Source organism: Hyperoodon ampullatus (genome assembly GCF_949752795.1).
Source record: "Hyperoodon ampullatus genome assembly, chromosome: 1".
Lineage (NCBI taxonomy): Eukaryota > Metazoa > Chordata > Mammalia > Artiodactyla > Ziphiidae > Hyperoodon > Hyperoodon ampullatus.
Genome location: NC_136914.1, coordinates 23189951 through 23211487, shown reverse-complemented (window position 1 = coordinate 23211487; position 21537 = coordinate 23189951). Strand labels below are relative to the sequence as shown.

The 21537-nt window shown below is 38.2% G+C and overlaps 1 protein-coding gene across 3 annotated transcripts in view; it reads left to right on the top strand.

Annotated features, from left to right (window-relative positions):
• Positions 1 to 501: 501 nt before the first annotated feature.
• GRID2 (glutamate ionotropic receptor delta type subunit 2) overlaps positions 502 to 21537 on the top strand; it is a gene marked incomplete at both ends in the record, with an annotated part of 1386303 nt that continues 1365267 nt past the window's right edge. For all 3 annotated transcript variants that reach the window (XM_079709016.1, XM_079709017.1, XM_079709015.1), the window contains one exon: positions 502 to 589. In XM_079709016.1, the coding sequence (XP_079565142.1) occupies positions 502 to 589 (88 nt within the window). The remainder of the gene's footprint in view (positions 590 to 21537) is intronic.

Here is a 21537-nt window from a genome sequence, read left to right as displayed (position 1 = left end):
CTCTGCGGGCCGTTGGGGCGGGAGGGGGGAGGGGGCTTTTTCGCTGGGGGGAGGGGGAGGGGAACATCCGGCGTGAGCGGGGAGGAGGGGGTTGGTATGTTGGAAGTTGCGGCGGAGCTGGGACCGGAGACCCACGGCCCCGGCGCACGGATGGGGATGGTCTGAGCTCCAGCCTCTCTCCCTGCCCGAGAGCAGCGAGGCTGGATACATTTTTAAAAAGCCAAACTGCAAACAACTCTGGCGATGCCAAAATTCCCCTCCAAGTGACACGGCTTTGCTAAGGAGGTTTCCTCAGGCTGGGCTCTCTTATTCGCTCTGCCTTCCTCAGCGACGATTATAAAAGCTTTGGTCTGGTAACAGGAATTGAGGGGGACAAAAGGAAAAAAAAAAAAAAGAAAAAGAAAAAGCTGTGCTAAACTATCGTGACCTCAAACTCTTTGGACTTTTTTTTTTTAATATTGAAAGAAAATCCATCCTCAAAGACAAGCAACATAGGCGGAGATGGAAGTTTTCCCCTTGCTCTTGGTTTTGTCCTTCTGGTGGTCTCGAACCTGGGACTCGGCGAGTGCGGATTCCATCATTCACATCGGTAAGAAAGGGCTGGCGCTGCCCGTGGGTACTTTTACCGTTTCGGCTCGCAGATGTTTCCCCTTTGCTTCCCCCTCTCCTTCCCCCTCTCCGCCCTCAGTGTGGCTCGTTGCCACTGGCTTCGGTTCCTTGCCCCTTCCCGCTACCTTCCCTCACACTTGGGCAGCTTTCTGAGAGGATGCGGATGCTCGAACCTTGCCTGGTGCTGTTGTTTCGCGGTGTATCGGGGAGTGTGGGCTGGATGCTTGGGGGTCTCGAATCTACCTCAGCGTGCGTGCGTGCCGGGGAGCGCGGGGGGCTTCTGGTGTGTGAGGAAAAGAAGTTTCATCGACTCTACCTTCCATGTTCTTTCCCGGATATACATTTGCTCCATTAAAAAAAAAAAGTACCTTTTGGGGGAACTGAGGTGTCACCTGTGAGGCGAAAAGGGCTGGGGTGAGAGGTGGGGGTGGGGGAGAGCGCCCTTCGAATCGAACAGGTGGTTTTGCAACGTGAGCGGGCCGCGCTCGCCGCAGCGCGTGCGACGGTGACGGGCTGCTGGCTGAGCCCCCAGCCTCCGTCTCCGCTTCCTGTCCTCTCGGCTGCGCGGTGCTCGCTACTGGGAGCCGCGCACCTCGCTGCCTCGCTCGCGCTCCCCGGGCCTGGCGCGGCGGCGAGACTGGCCCCGGGCGCTCGGGAAACGCGGGAGCACATGCGCGCGCGCCGCCCTCGTGGGCTGCCTGGCGAACAGCCGCCTCGTCTCTCCTCGCCGTCAACTCCGAGTTGCAGCGCAAGGCCGAGAGCAAAGGCGCTTGGGCTACGGGCGGCCTGAGTCCGGGAAGGACGCCGAGCCGCCTTGGAGATACTCATGGCCCTACCTATTGGCACCCAGACGGGCCGCGTCTGGCCGCGGCGGGCGCGGGCTGCACGTCATTATCATGCACAGCGCTCGCGGCTTCAGGCTCCAACTCTTCTCACTTGCTAATCCGTGAGAGCTGAACCGAGACCGGCTCTTGCAGCCTTTTCTGCGTTAATGCGACGATTTCCTTTTCGGAAATTCGCGTCCGCGGGCCAGCGGGGTTCAGTTACTGCGCTGAGGAGAGGCCCCCCTTGGGGAATTTTTCGGGGCGCAGGACTTTTATGTGTCCACACGGCTTGATGCTCTGCAAATTGAGGCGACAGATGGGTCGCAGCATCTCCCCTTTCCGCCCCCTGTCCCTCCCCCGCGCAACACACACACACACACACACACACACGCGTCCTGGAAGGGGAACCTGCTGCAGGTGGAGGTTGTGCCTTTGTGCCTGCCTGAGCTAAAGGCTTGTGTCTGGTGTGCGAGTCCACAGCGGCCAGCCCCTCAGCTCCAGGGGGCTCCCTCTCTTGGTCTCAGAGGCTGTCTTTGTAAACACGTCTGCCATTCTCTATCATTTATATCAATAGAACCGTATATATCTCTGTGCAAGGGGTGATGAGGTCAGGATTCAGAAAACCTTGCACTTAACGCGTTTAGTGAATTAAGCACTAGATAGCTTGTCTGCTAGGTCACGTTTTGCCTGGGGTAACAGTGTCTGTGGGTTCAGAACTTTTCAGGGAGAAATTGTCTCATGGAGGGTCTCAGTAATGTTCTGATAGAGTTCAGAAATGACGTGTGCTCCTCTTAAAGAAAGGACGTACATTTATGTCCAGTTGTAAACGACTGGAGCAGGAATGTAGATATATATTACCATGGTACCTTTATATTAATGTTATGATGAGGGGTTTCTGGCTTATGCTCATCATTGCTCAGGAGGGAGGCTTGTGGATAAATGCTTATTTTATTGCTTATTCTGTGGTCTAAACGATAAATACATTATTTGCAAACACCTACAGCTCTTGCTGTCCTCTACTAGATGAATACTATTTTGCAATGCAGTCTGGGAATTTGTTTCAAAATAGAACACAACTTGTATTTTTTTTCCTTTGGCATTCTGTTGTCTGTCAGTGTGACACAGCTTACTTATTTATAACCAGATCCCCCCCACAAAAGTTACTGTGTACAAATTACAGATTTCTTTAGAAAGCTGATTGTATGCATTAAATGTATATACTACTGAAAGAAATAGTTACTTCTCAGACAATTAATTTAACTTGACTGCAATTAGTACATTAGACAAGAACATTAACTTCTTTTATAGACTACCTAATATTGCCATGAAGCTAGCAAATTGATGGTTGTTTCAAATGCTTCATATCTTTTATAATATACTGAAAAATGTAACCTCCTAAATTAAATTTTAAAAAAATGACTAAGTCTAATTTATGTGCACTTCAGAGGTTAAAAGCCCCTTTCCCTTCCATCCCCACCCTGGCCAAAGTAAAATAAATTGAAAACCAAATGCCCATATTAAAATTTTAAAGTACCAGTTAATATTCATTGGATCAGTTTACTTACTTGGTTGAATAGGAAAAGAGAATTAATTATCTTTAGGAGGTGATAGTCTTCACTTAAGTATCTAATGTGACAAGTATGCTTGTGGTGAATGTATTATTTCAGGACTAAAGGGATGAAAGTGATGACACTGGAGGGAAAGTGAATATTTCAACTCTATAGATGTAAGGAGATAAGCGGAAATGAAAGGTTTTCACAGCCTCATATGATGTGTTCAGGTAGACAGTAGCTGCCATATGTAGTTCAGGCGAGCTTGAAAGATGAAAAGACACTGCTCTAATAGGTTCTTTAAATATCAAATCTTTTTGGTATTGAACCAAATTATATGTTTGAAAACTTTGTCCATTCTTTTCTTTCTCTTTGTTTTTATTTCATGCAGGTAGTTTTAATAAAGTCAATTACATATTTTAAACTCTAATATATATATTTTTGAGCACATTAGTTCACTACAATGATGAGATATAATGGTTAAACTCTAATGACTGAAATGGAAATGTATTTATTTCAGTCAAAAATGCACTAATATTGTAATTACTTTGAATTTCTGTTAAATCATATTTTAAAGATACTTGATAATTACATATTCTTGTTTAATACACATGCACATGCAATACACACAGTATTTAGAAATGAATCACCTCAGTTGTGATCTTCTTTGCCCCCCTCCACCAAGTAAAGGTCTTTTGACATATAAAAACTGTGCAATTTTGAATTATGCTTCTACTTTGAGCCTGTGCATTGATTAATTTCATCAGACCCCCATTACTTGATTGCTTAGAAGTTTCCTGATGATCTGCCTGCTGTAGGAAGAACCAGAAAGTCATGAGTGGAATGGTAATGATATTGTGTTTCATGAGGCTATTCAAAAGTCACTCTGATTTATGTAGCTCGAAAGCTCCAAAGTCTTTGAGATTAGCCACGCTGACTGCTATTTTCTTCATACATCAGTCGTCCCACACTCTTTACTCCCTAAACACAACGGGAGTTTAGAGCACTGCTTTAATTAAGCAGGGATTAGGTGGCATTTCCAGTCAACTGCACAGTTTGTGTTTTGCTTCATATCTAATACGGAGGATCTCATGTTTTAACAGTTTAATGTGTGCTCATTTCTATATCTGGTACCTGTACCTGTACCAGCTCATTGAAATGAGCTATCCTCAGTTATATATCTCTGCAAGGGAACACTCAAGTGTACTTATTCATATATTATAAAAATCACTAGCATGTTTTTATTGTTATCAGTCATAGTAAAATACCTTATGCCAACAGGAAATAGAAATGAAGCCCTTATTCATCTTTTTCTCATAAGCAAATGATATTTTGTCCTCTGAGATCATAAACTATGACATGTTTGAGAAGCCTAAGACAGTTCACAGAATATTTTCATTATGAGAAAGTTTAAAGTACAAAACTGGTGGGTGAATAAGATGTGTCACCGCATTATAAACAATAATAGATGACAAATTTAAAGCATTAGTTTTCATTACTGACACACTGAGGACTATTTTATCAAATACAGAATGTAGAAGCATTTCTAGAAGTTGTACTGTGTCTTCTGTCAAACTGTTTCTTTTTCAACTCTTTACATGATTTGCATTCGTTAATGATAGCCTTCAAGAGTCATCAAGGACCCTGCACTGTATGGGATATCTCAATGATTTAAATTATCCTTTTATTATTTACAGTAGTTGTTTGCTCCCAAAGTTATGGATAACATATAGTGTAAACTTCTAGAAAGTATTAAGAAGTAGCTTCTAAATTTAAAATGAGGGTATATTTTATGAGGTATGTTTTTCTGTATCAATAATACAGTTATTTGAAGTGCAATTCAGATGTGCATTAAGTTAGACAATGTTATTAATCAACAATATCAACTGTGACATGACTAATAAGCCATTACACTGAGGAACTTTGCTTTCTACTTCAAGTGAAATGTACATCCACTAAATACCTCCTGTAAATTCTAATTCAAATATGAATAAAAATCAAGGTCATTAACTTTCAACTTATCCAGCAATAGAAACCAGCTGAAGTTGTTATGAGTAATGGGAGATGTATTATATTTAATTCTAATCTCCAAGGCTAAGTTTATCATGCTGTAATTTTATCTCAAAGAGATATTGTAATTTTAAAACCACACTTTTAATCCAAAAGGTTAGTATCCCTTCACCTGCATATATTATTTTAGTATTAAAAAGTGAAGTCTTTGGCACTGCTATTGGATTTTCATGATATTTCAGATAATAACGTATTGGTGAGTAGCAATACTTAGTTTGACTAAAAATATGATGTTTATTAGAAAATACATTTGTGGCCTATAAAGAGAGATTTGCCATTAGGTGTCACTGCATTCTGAGCTGTTCCTTTGTAGTCCTACTTGAAAATCCCATGAACTATTTTTTTTAATTCTCAGAAAAAAAAAAAATGCCATTTAATGAGGATTGTGATGCTCCAAGATACAGGTGGTTTTTATTTTCAAACCAGAAAAAGAAATATTATCCCTGTGGGAGATTGGGATTGACATATATACACTAATATTTATAAAATAGATAATAAGAACCTGCTGTATAAAAAAAATTCAAAAAATAACAACAACAACAAAAGAAATATCCCTGACTCTTGTAAGAATTTAATTCTAGGGCATATCAACATTCTGTGTTCTCTAGATAGATTGCTAGATCTAGTGATGTAAATATTTCACAAATTAAAGTACAACAGAAATATACTCTTAAGCTAATACTATCTGTGGAAAAAATCTAAGACAACAAATAGTATTCAGATATGCTTAATAATGCTGGTGTAAACAGACATTAGTAACTGCTTACCTATGGAATATTTAGGGTCCCAAACTGATTGATGTTTGTAACATGAAACACATACACAGAGCTATGAAAAAAATACATGGGCACAAATATAAATATATTTTTAAAATGTCAACCACTGACTTTTGTAAAGGATCATATATGTTTTCAGATAATTTTAGCCTGGAAAATATTAAGTTTCATGTATTAATTAATTTCCTCCACACACATACCACTACCACCACCACTACCACCAGTGCCATCGGATTTGTGTAGTAATATAAAACCAGTGTCTTTTATCAAGTAGTAATTTTCCTGTTTATTTAATTTGTTTAAGAGGCAAGATCTTCCTTCTAGCATATCCTATTATAAGACTAACGGAGGATGAAAGTTAGGTCACCTTTAATCTGATACATTAGTTTTTACATTGACAAAGCCACAAAATTAGAGAATAGAATACTAGGTTAAATGAATGAACCGGTTATCGTGTTATGGTAGACCTTGCCCTGTGCCAGTATTAATTAATAAACTCGTTGGAATAATGTACTGTTAAAAATTCAGAGTAAAATTAAGTGATCAGATGGATGTCAGAAGGGTAAGGGGAGACATACTAATGTAATTCTGTGATTGGTTATTAAGAGGACATCTGTGGGGCTTCCCTGGTGGCGCAGTGATTGAGAGTCCGCCTGCCGATGCAGGGAACACGGGTTCGTGCCCCGGTCCGGGAGGATCCCGCATGCCGCAGGGCGGCTGGGCCCATGAGCCATGGCCGCTGAGCCTGCGTGTCCGGAGCCTGTGCTCCGCAATGGGAGAGGCCACAACAGTGAGAGGCCCGCGTACCGCAAAAAAAAAAAAAAAAAAAAAGGACATCTGTGGATTTAGGTCATTTAAATTGGTGAATTTTAGCATTTGGATGTGGACACAAATTTCAGATGAATGAAAAATTGGAATGTAAGTCTTAGTAAAAATGTTCTGGATTAGAATTTAGAGGGTTTGGGGCTAACTACCAATTTTATAGATAGCTAACTGAGCAATATTGGGAAGTTACTTATTTTCTTTAGTCTTCATTTTTATCAACCCGAAAACAAGACTTAGACTAATGTTCATTTAGGCTCTACAGTTATATGACCTAAAATGAAGACAAATTCCTGTGTTTGAGGAATTGGGAGAGGAGATATAGTCAAGTGTGGTTCATATAGCTATTTTTAATAGTTAGGTTTAAAGTGAATTAAAAAAATACAAGGGGAAATAAATGGAGCATAAAACCTTAATCATTCAAATTAAGGATCCCTTAGAATGAAGATTTTCTTGGTGTGAACAAGAATTAATACATAATATATTTGTTCATCAGCTATTCTAGATAACTTCAGCATCAGAAGAGAGAGCTGGGTTTGTTCTTTGTTTTACATTTTGTTTTTGTTTTCTCTAGCGTTAATACTAAGATGTTACATACAGTGCTAGTGTATCCCACAATACTAGTGTACATTAAGGCTGACTGGAGGAATGAGTAGTGTTATGTTCTAACCAGCATGGAGTACAGGAGCCTTTAGAATTTACCAACTCCAAGCACACCAGGAATATTAGCATACCTTTGGCACCACTCAAAAATGTAGCATATAAAAGAAATAGCCAGTGTTTCTTCAGTGTTCTTCAGGTATTCCGGCTTTTACCCTGCTGTTGTTCACCAAGTGGTTATCAAATGTGAAGGTGAGGCTGGGATGACCCACTGAAAGCTTTCTTTTTTTTTTTTGGCGGTACGCGGGCCTCTCACTGTTGTGGCCTCTCTCGTTGCGGAGCACAGGCTCCGGACGCGCAGGCTCAGCGGCCATGGCTCACGGGCCCAGCCGCTCCGCGGCATGTGGGATCTTCCCGGACCAGGGCACGAACCCGTGTCCCCTGCATCGGCAGGCGGACTCTCAACCACTGCGCCACCAGGGAAGCCCTGAAAGCTTTCTTGAGTGAATAGAGGGAAGCCTAGAGGCAAGCACAAGAAACTAAATACCAAAAGGCCCCCCTGTGTTTGTTAAAAAATTTTAAATCACTCTGTAGTCAAGGTGCTTATTAACAGATATTTTTATACATGAAAAAAGATCAAGTTATTAATTTTATTAAAACAACAGTTCTTTAACTTTTTTCTTCATCCCCAAATAATTCAAAGTAATGTTTTTAAAATGAATAATTTCACTTTATTGCTCTGAGTGCTTGATTTTTCCCAACTAATCTTAAAAAGATGTTTGCTTCATTATCAAAGTCATAATTCTAGAAGCTAGTTACCCTGAAACCACAGGGTAAGGTAGGCATCATTAGCAGTATGTAGTATGTGTGCTCAGTGGGAGAATATTCTATCATTCAACAGACATTTATTCTGAACCTACTCTCTATGAACTACTGTTTTTAGGTCCTGGAATTAAAATGTCAAACAAGTAACCTATGTCCTTGTCTTTAAGGAATTACATTCTCACGGGGGTGGCAACCAGATAAAGAAGAAAGTACAAGTTGTAATGTCACTTACTGATAAATGCTATGAAGAAAAATGAAGGAATGACACCCTATTTCGAGTAAGGTCATCTAGTAAGACCTTCTGAGTACATGATCATTGGAGCAGAGACTTGATTCAAAAAAAAAAAAAAAAGGAAATTGGCCACGTGGATATCTGATGAAAAAGGATTTCAGCCAGAGGGCATAGCAAAGGCAATGGCCATGGGACAAGACACTAAGGAATCTACTTAATTCATTTAAGGAACATCTTAAGAGTCAGTGTGGGGCAAATGTGGAGTTTAATGACCAAAGCAGGAAGTAGAAGGAAATAAGGTCTGAGAGGTAGCTAGGGAAGATCCTATAGTGGCTTATAGGTCATGGTATGGTATTTAATCTAGGTATGTAGGATGCCCACTGGAGGAATGAGATCAAACACGATACGTAATGCTTTGTGTTTTAGAAAGATAACCTCCTCTGCTTGGGTGGAATGATCGGAGTAGAAATATGAAGATCAGTTTGATAGTAGTGAATTGGACTATTCCAATAGTTGGTAGCTGAACTAGCTGTAAGATTGTGGACGTATTTTGAAGATAAACATGATTTTCCGATGGAATGTTCTGCTGAGAGAAATCCAGAGGAAGTAATGAAGCTTCCAAGGTATTTTACCTAAGCAAGTGGGGGACTAAAATTGGGAACGTGGGACAGTGATCAAGTTTTAGATAAAAGTCAAAATTTGCATTTATTACACTTGATATTCCTATTAGGCGTCAAGTTTGAGAATTTAAGCTGGCAATTGATTACATTAGTCTGGAATTTTGGGGGGAGTTAAGAATTCAAGCTTTGCATTTAGAATTCATCATTACAGACATGATCTTTAAAGCAATGGGAGGGGATAGCACACTTAAGGAATAACCGTACAAAGAGAAGAGGTCCAAGACTATATACCACAGGCATCGCAAAATGTAGATGTCAGGGAGACAGAGAGGATCCAGGAGAAGAGAAAGATGCGTGGCCTGTGAGTTAGAAAGCAAGCTAGGACTGTGTGGTGTTCTGGAAGCCAAGTGAGGAAAATATTTCAAGGGGGAAATCAGACACCCTATCAAATTATATGGATGAAAATTGACACTTGACTACTGGGTTTAGAAATGTTGAGGACAAAAATGACTTTGACAGAATTGCTTTCAGTAGACTGAAGGGACAAAATACAGGTTGGCAAGGAATCAAAGATTTAATGGGACTTGAGGAACTCTATGAGTTTTGCTTTAAGGGAGAAATGGGTATGGTGGGGTGGGAACATGAGGTAAAGGGAGGGTTTTGTTTTTAATGGTGGGAGTTGGGATATACAGTAATTTTTTAAAGTTTCAATCATAAGAAAATTTTCAATAAGAGGATTCAAAAGAAAATGTTCTTTTTTATTCAAACCTATTTGATTCCTGAGTTTGGATGGCAACTGTTCAAATAGAACTGTGTTTTTGTTTTTGTTTTTTGGTGGCTGTTGATGTTTTTGTTTTGTTTTGTAATCTCCGGTCAAGTGATACTGGGCCAATGCCAGTAGAATTAGCCAAAGAAGCTTATATGTCCTCTCTGAAACAGACTCTGTTAGTTGTTCTGCAGTTTTGTTTCATTTAGTTTCCCAGATTAGCACTCAAATTTAGGTAAAATTTTCCTACCTGAAATTATGAGTGGATTATATCTTATGGAGTAGTGATATACCATTACAGATAGAATCAACATTTAGTCTTTTAGTAATTTGCTAATTTTAGGAACACACAGTATTCCTATGTAAATGGCATTAAAATGGCATAGAATTATCTTGTTACAATAGACATTTGTATTGAATATAGGTTTCCTCTAATTAAATTCTATTATGCATTTAATTTACTTAAAAAATCATTTTGGAACAATTAAAAGAGTATAGTTTTTCACAAGGCAGTATATATTGCCACATAGAAATTAAATAGATGAAATAAATTCATGTGATACTAATTTTCAGTAACATTTAAATATTTCCTTTTATGGAACTTTCACTTCTATTTGTGCTATACCATAGCTGACAGATCTTTAGACACAGGTGAAAGTTAGGAAAAACAGTGTTCCACATTTTCTAACCTCAGAATTCAGCCTTCTGAAAATGAATCTCAGTTCTTTTATTGGTCTCCTATTAATACACTGTTATGTATTGCTTTTGCAGCTAAAGTAATTAATATTTGTATTAAAATAAGAATGCCAATAACAGGTAAATTATATTTTTCTGTGTTCTTTGTCATTTCCAGTACTATCTCCTCCATAAAAACATTTTGTCTCGTGGAAACAATGTAATATGAATATCACATGGTTGTTTCTGCTTGGTTACATCTATTAATTGATGTATAAACATAGAATACATTAACAGTGAGGGGATAGGTGTCCTGTGGTTTGGGCACAGCAATGACTGATAAAGAAGGCATGCTGTGTTATGGCTGGAGCTGAAGAATATAATTAATGAAGTCTATAACATTAAAAGATATTTCAAACTTGCTACTTCATAACCTCCTGGGTGGTGAAATACAATTGTTTGAAGGAAATGCTTAGCAGATTTAAATCTAAATTTAAGTTGGAATGGGCCACTAAAATTGGTGAAGTGCTTAGTATACTTAACCTTGATATCATTAGAATGACAGGCCCCATGAGGAGCACATTTTAGATAGGCTTATTATCTTAAAAACTGAAGGCTAGGTAATACCTTTGGGGCTGAACTGGAACAAGAGAGTCAGATCTGTTGTTCTGTTGCATGGAGTTCATGGTGAATTAAAATCTGGAAGACTGATTCTTCCTTCTATATTTTCTACAATCTGACAACAGATAAAATTGTGTTAGAGGTGCAGTGGCAATTACTATCTTGCCCTTCAGTCCATATTTCTTCCTTGTCGCTTCTTTGAATGGTGATAACAGGAAATTAGTCAATTTTCTTTTTAGAAATACCAGCAACTCTCAGCATAGCCCAGAGGAGGCATGCCCTTTATGAAAACCATTATAAATTTCTTCTTAACAAAATCATTAAAAAAATTTTTTAACACCTCTTTAGTGTGGGAGGTGGCTCATGCACAGACTTGAGGGGACTACTCTTCAGTTTCCTGGTGGTGTAGTCATGGTGGGTTTTGTACATTTTTTATAATTCATTATTGTCAAACTGAGAAATCATGATCTACATCCTCATATTCTATTTGCAGAAAAAAATATTTTTAAAGTTACATGAAAACCATGTGAATTTTTTGATTCAGTGCTTACTATATGTGCACAGTTCAATATGTATTCATATAAGACATGTTTCCCATCCTTTAAGAATTTTTAAGTATATCTGCTGTCTGAGATAATATTGTACATTAGGAAGCTGAAAGTAGAGCAATTTAGGACTCATAGTTGGGTGACTGTGGTCTATTATGGCACTGGAGTATGTGATAATTCAATAAATGCCACCTTTATGGTGCCCTTAAGGGTGCCATAAAACAAACATATATTTCAGAAAAAAGATTATAATTGGGATAAGGAGATTACCACTTGCAGAAGGTCTTGATTTATAACAGAAAACTCTTTGCTCAGCTTCCTGATGGTTAATCATTAACCTTGTTTTGCCTATAGGCTACAAAGTCGATACAGTCTTGCCATAGTCAGAGTTAAGGGAAAGTCTCTGCCGTTTACCTCTTTTCCTCTTTTTTTTTCCTTTCCTATGGATGCCAGTAGTTACGCTATTAGGTCAAGTAAAAGAGGAGATGGCTTTAAGATCCAGGTATCTTGTAATTAATAAAACTAATGAGATCCTTTCTAGATTTACTGCCACATATCAGATCTTTCCACTAAACTTGGTTTCTTGGGTATGGAGAAATTAAATTACATTTAATTTTTTTCTCTTAGTTTTGAAGTTATAAGTATACTATTATCTCACATTACTAGTTTGTACTTTCTTCTAGATGTATAAAACATCAATGAAAATGACAGTTTTAGACTGTAGCAAACAAAAGAAGAAAATTGCCTCACAGAAAAAATAAAATTAGTTAATTTTACAAATGGAATACGTATTGTTGGGAAAACATATTTATGCCAACTTTTAATTATGTAGGTGTTAAGAATAGGACAAACATTGGAAATTGAAAATGACAGATAGTTCAAAAACTAACTGTCCAATACTTCTTCTTCTCCACGAGAGTTCTTGTTGTGGTTGATAAGTGGTTAATACATAGCAAAACTGGCTGCTCTGATTCTTTCCTTTTATTTTTCCTGTCCATCCTTCAGTGACAATGCTAATGAGCAGTGAAATGGCCAAAAGCAAGGAAGGAGCAAAGGGTTTTAGATAATCCATAAACCGGAAAATCAGCCCCTGAATGCTCATATGTACAGGCTTGCTGAGAAGAAGTTTCATTTTCTCAAAATACTGCCCAGATTCTAAAGCTAGAACTTGCTTTTGGCTGCTGAGATTATAAGAGGAGTGAAGCTTCCAGGCCACCAAAGAATACTCTGAATGACAGTCTGGGAGCAGGATGAAGACTATTATTATTGGGAAAAGAGTGCCCTTTAGGGCTATTGCTGCTGATAGCCAGGACCCCTGTGATTAGCTCAGTTCCAAGGGTCATGCCTGTGGTGATTTTTGTTTTTAAAGACAGTATGGATTTCATTCAGCCATACTTTTTAAACGCTTTAGGTAATTTTGTAAAAACAGTTGGATTGATATTCGTATCAATATAAATTGTGTACTGAGCATTTATATTGTATGTTCCCAGTTGGTTTCTGGCTGATCCTATGTTATAGGCCACAAGGAAGAATTTGAATATTGTACTTTTAAAAAGAAACTGTGAAGCACATGGCTATACATATATAGCGTTCATTAATATATATAAGACTCTTTTCAGTTTGAGTGGGAAAAAAAGGTGGACTGTATAAGTTTTCCTACCTTATACATTGGCCCTCATAGAAAAATGAAGTTTGTTCACCACTGTCATGAGAAAGCAGTACCTGACTGGAACACACTGCTGCCAAAACCATGGAGTTATAGTCTGGCAAAAGAGGGAAATAGTAAGCAATTCTATTTGGAAGAAACATTGTAACAGTGGAGGCTATGGCAGCAGAGGAGGTTAGAAGTTAGGAAAATCCCTATGAGGTGCACGGGAATTCTGTAAATAATTTAGGCTAAGAGATGCCCAGCCTTGTGTTACAAGCTCTTTATAGTGGTAGTGTGGTAGGTGGAGTGCGGAGAAGACCTTGGCAGTACTCTAGTTGTGTTTTGGTGCAGGGCTGTGCCCAGCAACTGCAAATGGGAATGGAGAGGGAAATTTGCTTAGAGGGGAGACCCAGGAGTTTGCCTCTGTCAACTCGGTCATTCTTTAAAAGTGGGAGTAAAAGAAGAAAGTCTAACATCATTCTCGAGTACTATCTTAAGTGACTGAGTAGAGGCGCATGCTGTTCACCAACAGAGACTGAGAGAGATGAGAGAAACTGAATTTGGATTGAACTCAAAATTATTTTGGCATGATAGTGAGGTGTTACATCCCAGACAGCAGCTTCCCAATCCCCACCCCTCTTCCTGCCTCAAATGGAGAATAAAAAAGTCATTCTCCATAGTGCTATCAATGCTGTTTTGATCTAAAAACGATAGCAGTGTTTTTCTGGTCATCCTTTTTTAACTTTTCCCTCAATCCAATGCTCATAGTGTGATTTCCTATTTAAAATGTGAATCATTTAAAATATTTTTCAGCTACTTATATTCAGAAAATAGTAGTTCTGCAAGGGCCTTATGATTTTTGGTTTCTGTGTGTGCTTGTTTAACAGTACAGAGTTGTTACTTCAGTATTATTACTGACTTTTAAAAGTGTATATCTGTAATCTCATTTCTTAATATGACCAATTTTTTTTTGACCATACATATTTTTAATCAGGGTCTGGGACTAATATTAAGAGACTAGTGCTGTTAATTTATTTGATATCCATTTCCAATCAAAACAACTTTAAAATGGAGTGAGCTTTGACAAAAGTGCAGGTTTTCAAAGGTAAAATAAAAATATGATAATTTTAATTTCTTGTGCGTGATTGCTCTTCTAGTGAATATTGCAAGTAGAATCCCCTTATGTAAATTAATAGAATTACATGGAAGGGTAAAAATATTTCCGTAAAATTGTGTGTTCTTTAGTTACACATTATCTTCAAACATAATTAGCTGAAGGGAAGGAAAATTGTCCTCCTAGGATGGTGAAGCAAAGCCTGAAATGGGACTAAGCCTGAAATGGGACTAAAGGGATCTCGTTGGGACTTCAGGCCTTGTTTTCTAAGAGTCTCAGAAGACTCTGCTTCATGGTTAAGGATCTGTGTTCTCAGATAAGAAATGTTTGAAAACATGGATCTGCAGTCAGAAGAATGTGAAAGAAGAAGCAGTGTGTCTGCATGTGTGTAAAAACACTGGTTGAACTGAAGAGTGAAAAAGAGTAGATCCAGATAAAAGCCAGTCTTCTTTCTGCCTTCGTGTTATTGTTTAGAGTCTAGCTTTTCAGCCTGTTTTTATAATATACTGTCAACTCTTAATCCAGTCAAAACAGTTCAGGTGTGATATTATTTGAACTTCATTTTGCCATCTTGCTCTTTTTTATTCTTACTAAGTTGATCCTTTGTGTGAGAACCAAGGATGGAAAGTGGAGTGCTCCAGTGGGGAGGAAGGCTTCTGGCATTTTTCAATCTTTCTCTCAGGCTCTCTTGTTGGTTTTCGAGTAGGTTAAGGGATGAGAAATTTAGAATCGTTGAAGAATAACCTGAATGATTTGAGTTAGTAAAAAATCGTGATGATTGGTAATTTTTTTTCTTAAAGAGTCAGAGCAGTGTATAGTACCAAAAAATAGAAGCACTCGATTTGATGTCCAAGTTATATATTCAGATCTTGCCTTGGTCACTTTACCACTTCATAGCTCTGAAATCTTTGGATAAGTAATGAGACTTTGAAAGTCTCAAGCTTTCCTGCCCCTACCTCCTCTCCACTTCATCTGTTATAAGGATAAGCAGTTGTAACATTTAAAATATAGATTTGTGGACTACGCAGATAGTCAGTGTTCATACTTCAGGAGATATAACTTGCAATTTAACTATACTGACAGTCTGGGTCCTGGGTCTGGGTTGAGCTTTAGAAAGTGGATCCCATGCCTGACTTCAGATGGGGTTCCCTGTTTATCCTCTGTTCCTAAAATATTAATTCATGTTTACAACTATGCCTTTTTACAACATATAAATCAAAGTTGAAAGTCTTTATTAAAGTGACTGAATTTAAGGTTAAGTATTCCTTTAAAGATGATACTTCACTCTCAAATTACATGAAATAGAATGTTATTTAGTATCACTGACACTGATATTTAGCTATGCCTTGCCTGGCCACACCCTTTCCTTTGGAATAGGGTAACCTGATAATCTATTATCCAAACTGGGACTCTTTTGAAAGTGAAAATGGCAGTATTAAGATTTCTGCTGGGGTGAAAGGGACAAACTAAGGCCGACTGGAGGCAAACAGGGACAAGGCTGTACTCGTTTCAGAGCCCTAACTGCAGGCATGTGATTAGCTTGTATTTTGGCCCAGCCTCAATAGGCAGTGAGTCTGTCTTAGCAACAGGTTGTTCCTTCCTCTTATCTAGGTCTTTTATGCTGATTAAAGAAATAGATTGGGGGCTTCCCTGGTGGCGCAGTGGTTGAGAGTCTGCCTGCTGATGCAGGGGACGCAGGTTCGTGCCCCGGTCCGGGAAGATCCCACATGCCGCGGAGCGGCTGGGCCCGTGAGCCATGGCCGCTGGGCCTGCGCGTCCGGAGCTTGTGCTCCGCAGCGGGAGAGTCCACAACAGTGAGAGGCCCGCGTACCGCAAAAAAAAAAAAAAAAAAAAAATGCTTTAAAGAAATAGATTGAAGTTTTGTTTTTATTTTTAATTACTTAGAGCACTTTCCTTCACAGGCAGCAGAAAAGAGGAACAATAGCTAAGTGTAGGTTCTCTTTGATCAGACAAACATATTTAACTGATTTTTAAAATCTCAGACATTAGTATCTGTAATTGCTCCCTTTATTCTTTTGCAACCATTCTCCCTATCTACTGTTTGACTGCTGCTCCTAGCAAAACTCATTGGATGTTGGCAATTGCATAAATTCACAACTAACCTCAGATGCTGTGTCTCTGGAACTAAATAAAGGACATGGAGTGAATTGTTCTCAGAAATATAAAGAGAGTTTACAACAAAGATTAAAGTTTGCTTCATTTTTGCATCCTAAAAGAAGAAATCATCACCTAAACAAGTTTTTTGGCAATTTTTATTTTTTATGAAAATATATAATAGAGTAGCAAATACTCCAAAGAAGAGGAGGATAGCCTTAACAGTTAAAGTTTCAAAGGTGCATATTAATTTTTTTTCTTAGAGGGGATAAGCATGAAATATTGGTTTGTGATTTTAAGTTAATTACACTATAACTACCGTTTTATCCAGTTGAGTCATCCTCTACAACCTTCACTCTCAGAAGTGTGCCCTTCAATTTGGTATAAAAGTCATTAGATTCTCTTAACCTTACTTTCCTTTCTCTCTGTTCTGGAGTCTGGTTTTACCTCAAGAAATGATCATGTGATGCCCTGCATTGGCCTCTTACCTTCACACTTTTGCTTTTCCCTTGATAGCGTAGTTCATATAAACCTTATCTCCTTTTCTTCACTTTTGGTACCCTGGTTATTAGTTTCTATGATTTCCAAATGCGGAACTGGAATTGAGAGCATCTTTTTCCAACTGTGCTCCAAAGAAGACTGCAGCTTTCCTCCTTTCTTTATCAGTGGTGATTTTTAGGCTTGGGCTGACCCTGTTCCTTAGGTCATCCTCACTGTAGAAAATATATAATCATGGATTTTCATAGTTGGGAGGAATATTAGAAATTGTCTATAGTCCAGAGCCCTACTTTTGCTGATGAGCAAATTAAGAGGTTAAGTGAGGTGAATGCTGCATAGATAGGCATTTTTGAATAGTCTATTGAGCATAATTTTTACTAAAAAAAGTAATTATATTCACATCACCAAAGAAGTTTTAATGTAGGCTATTGGCCAAGAGATAGAAATAGCCCAGTTATGTAAAACTGGATAATTGTTTTCATGAACATAAGGTCCATTTTACCTATGCTCTACTATATTGCCATAGAGTAATTAATTTCTTTGAAGCCTGCTAATATAATGTGAGAGGTAGCTAACCCAATTGTTGGGGAAACTATTCCCATAAGCTGCTAGGGACAGGAAGCATATATATACCCTCTTCTAGGAATTCTCCCAGAATATAGAGCCCAGCAGTCTAGCCCAGAGCCAAACCCTATTCCTCAGACTACACACTCCACTCTTCCTCACTCTCTCTCCTTTCTATCCCCTCCTTCTCTCCCCAAACTCAGGTTGGAACTCAATTCTTCTAAGATTTACAAAGTTTAAATCTCTCTGTACTAAAACATGTTACTGTGCATATATTTCATTGCCTTGGTTTTTAATCACTCTTGGACAGTTTATTTCAACATTCTCAACCTTAGTGTTTTCATATATAAAATGTAGATATAACCACCTATCTTGAAGAGACAAATGAAAAGTAAATTAAACAAATAAGATAAATTGGAAAAAATAAAACAAGACTGGCACAGAATGAGTTTTCTTTTTTCTTTTTTTTTCTTTTTTGGGCTGCGTTGGGTCTTCGTTGCTGCGTGCGGGCTTTCTGTAATTGCGGTGAGCACAGGCTACTCTTGGTCGCTGTGTGCGGGCCTCTCATTGCAGTGGCTTCTCTTGTGGAGCATGGGCTCTAGGCACGCCGGTTCAGCAGTTGTGGCTCGCGGGCTCTAGAGCGCAGGCTCAGTAGTTGCAACGCACGGGCTTCATTGCTCTGTGGCATGTGGGATCTTCCCAGGACAGGGGTCGAACTCGTGTCCCCTGCTTTGGCAGGTGGATTCTTAACCACTGCACCACCAGGGAAGTCCCAGAATGAGTTTTCAATAAATAATTGTTTGCTTTCCTCTTTCTTCTCTGCTTTCCCTCAAAATTTCATAAATATAATAGTTTTGATTAATTGTACATTTTATTTCTCTTTTGTGCACATTTGCCAAATATCCTGAGGCTAGAGTTAATTGATTTTTGTAATTATGTCAAGTAAAGAGGAAAACTGTCTATGAAAATATTGGTTATTTATATCCTCACTTTCAAACTCAAAGAGATTTGCTATTTGTTTAATATGACAAAACACCTCAAACAATTTATGGATTTTTAAATCCTCTTTATTTTTTGCTCCAGAACTTTCATAAAATAGAGGTTTTCTTAGTTACTTAAAAGCTCAGAATCTTTCTGCTGCCTGGATCCATTTTGAGACATGACCCTTCTTTAAGTCTTCTTTCAAATCCACTTAACTTTATACTTTTTATATCTTTAAAGTCATAATCTGTTCAACTCATATTACTTTCTGATTTTTAATGTCTATGCTTTAATAATCAATTAATTAATTGCCTTCTAATTTTATTGTAATATTAGCATCCACTTTTTGCCTAAACCTCCTAATATTTACTGTACTGAAATATTTATTTTGCATGTTCCAAAAAAAATTCTATGGGGAAAAATGGTGTATTAATGAGAAAATAAAGGGAAAGAGAAGTCACAGTGATTTGGTAAGCACTTAATTCTCTTGGTAGTTTTACGTATCGGTGCTGATTTACTAATTGTTCTTTTTTTCAGTTAAACTAGACTTGTCTTCTAGAATTGACCTATTAATGTGAGTTTAATCAATAGAGCCAGCTCCACAGGTTTATAACTGACTAAAGGTCAGTAAATTATTTGGGCATTTGAGGCCAAATCAGCACAATTTGTATAGAACAGTGAATGTAAAGTCCACAATTTAATTTTAATTTAAAGGTACTTTAATGAAAAAGGACTTTTATTGTACTGTACATTTAGAATTACCATTATTCAAAATAAAATACAACTGAAGTGCTTCTATAGTGTATAGAGGGGTCATTGATCAAATTTGCCCATCTTGGGTGCCACTATCATGAATGTAATAAATAGATATAGTCCCCTTAGTCCTGCCTCATCTCTGTGAAAACACCCATAGGATACTTGTTGCTTCTTAAACATCTTGGGAGCCTCCTGGTTTAATCTGAAACCAGCCACTATAGGAAGGACAGGGAGAGACTGAAAAAAAAGTCAGACCACTACAGATTGCTAGGTGGCAGGTTTAATAAGCAAGGGAAATTAATTACAAGTTTGTCTTGGGTGGCTGCACCCACCCCAAAGAATCTTAAAAAGTTTACAGGTATACCTAGGAGATATTGTGGGTTTGGTTCCAGAACCACCACAATAAATTGAATATCACAATAAAGCGAGTCACACGAATTTTGGGGGTTTTCTGGTTCATATAAAACTTATGTTAACACTATACTGTAGTCTATTAAGTATGCAATAGCATTATGTCTAAAAAAATGTACATACCTTAAAAAATACTTTCTTGTTAAAAAATGCTAGCCATCATCTGAGCCTTCAGTGAGTCATAATCTTTTTGCAATATTAACATCAAAGATCGCTGATCACAGATCAACTATTATTATTATTACACATGTAATAATAATGAAAAAGTTTGAAATATTGTGAGAATTACCAAAATGTGACACAGAGACAATGATGTGAACCAATGCTGTTGGAAAAATGGCACTGCAGACTTGCTTGACGCAGGGTTGCCACATACCTTCAATTTGTAAAAAAAAAAAAAAAAAAAGTGCAATAACTGCTAAGTACAATAAAGTGAAGTCCAATAAAATGAGGTATGCCTGTATGACTTTACTAGGTTCAGTTCTGTATACCGGAGGCTTTAACTGAATTCAGTCACGTACCCAGTTCAGATAACCTCAACACCACATTTCGATTTCAAGGCTGTATCCTTGGAGCAGCCTCTGGGAGGGGGGAAGTCAAGTGGAACACTCATTCCAAGGACAGGAAAAGTGGGTAGGGAATCTCCCATTGCCCATGTCCAGCTTGCGAGTCACCTGGTGGTCACATCTTTTTGATTACCTACTCCAGCAACATTATAGAATATAACAAAAGGATGTAGTGAAAAGACTAAATCCATTCTCTAAAATGAGAATAATATATAACTTAAAAAAATTATTTATTTATTTGGCTGCATTGGATCTTCGTTGCTGCACGTGGGCTTTCTCTAGTTGCGGCGAGTGGGGACTACTCTTCGTTGAGGTGCGCCGGCTTCTCATTGAGGTGGCTTCTCTTGTTGAGGAGCACAGGCTCTAGGCACGCAGGCTTCAATAGTTGTGGCACGTGGGCTCAGTAGTTGTGGCTCGCCTGCTCTAGAGCACAGGCTCAGTAGTTGTGGTGCACGGGCTTTGTTGCTCTGCGGCATGTGGGATCTTCCTGGACCAGGGCTCGAACCCGTGTCCCCTGCTTTGGCAGGCAGATTCTTAACCACTGCGCCGTCAGGGAAGTCCCAAGAATAATATATAATTTTTTATTCATAATTATATATAAGAACCAGTGATTAGAATGACATTTATTAAGCACTCATGATATGCAAATCATTGTTGCAAACCCTTTGTAGATATTATCTCATTAAATTATTACAATAACCGTAATAATGCTGGTACTATCATCATTCCCATTTTGCAGATGAGATTAAGGGAAGTTTAGCATTACCATATAATTTGTCAAACTTCACTCAGTCACAGAATATAGATAATAATAGGGTCAGACACCTATCCTCATTTCTTCCCTTATTATGTCTAGAGAATAGTTTTCACTGGGTTTGTATCTATTCCATGCAACCCATGCTCTTTTTATCTCTGATAGTCACTTTGCTAACATGAAGCCAGATACTCTCTTAAGAGTCCTCTCTGATTTTCTAATCAGTGCAATGCAGGGTACCCCATGCATTTCTCACCACATTCTATAATACTATTGTAGCCTTGATTTTGATTTTTCATTAGCTTGAAAGAAAAAAAAGAGCAAAATCTCTTCTAGTGAGTTGTTACTAAAAAATTAACCCAAGTTTTTACAAATGGCTATTGTTTTATTTTGTTTTTTTCCGCTGAGTCATACAGTATCATTGATTAATAAAAAAAGAAGTCACTATTAAACTCATTGTCTGCATCTTTTTTAAAGTATCTGTTAACTTGTCTTTAGTTGATTATTGGTACATTATATAAGTACTTGAAGTTGGCATAAGTCTTCATTTCACATTATTTCTAGAAAATTAAATATCTGTGCTTAGGGACAT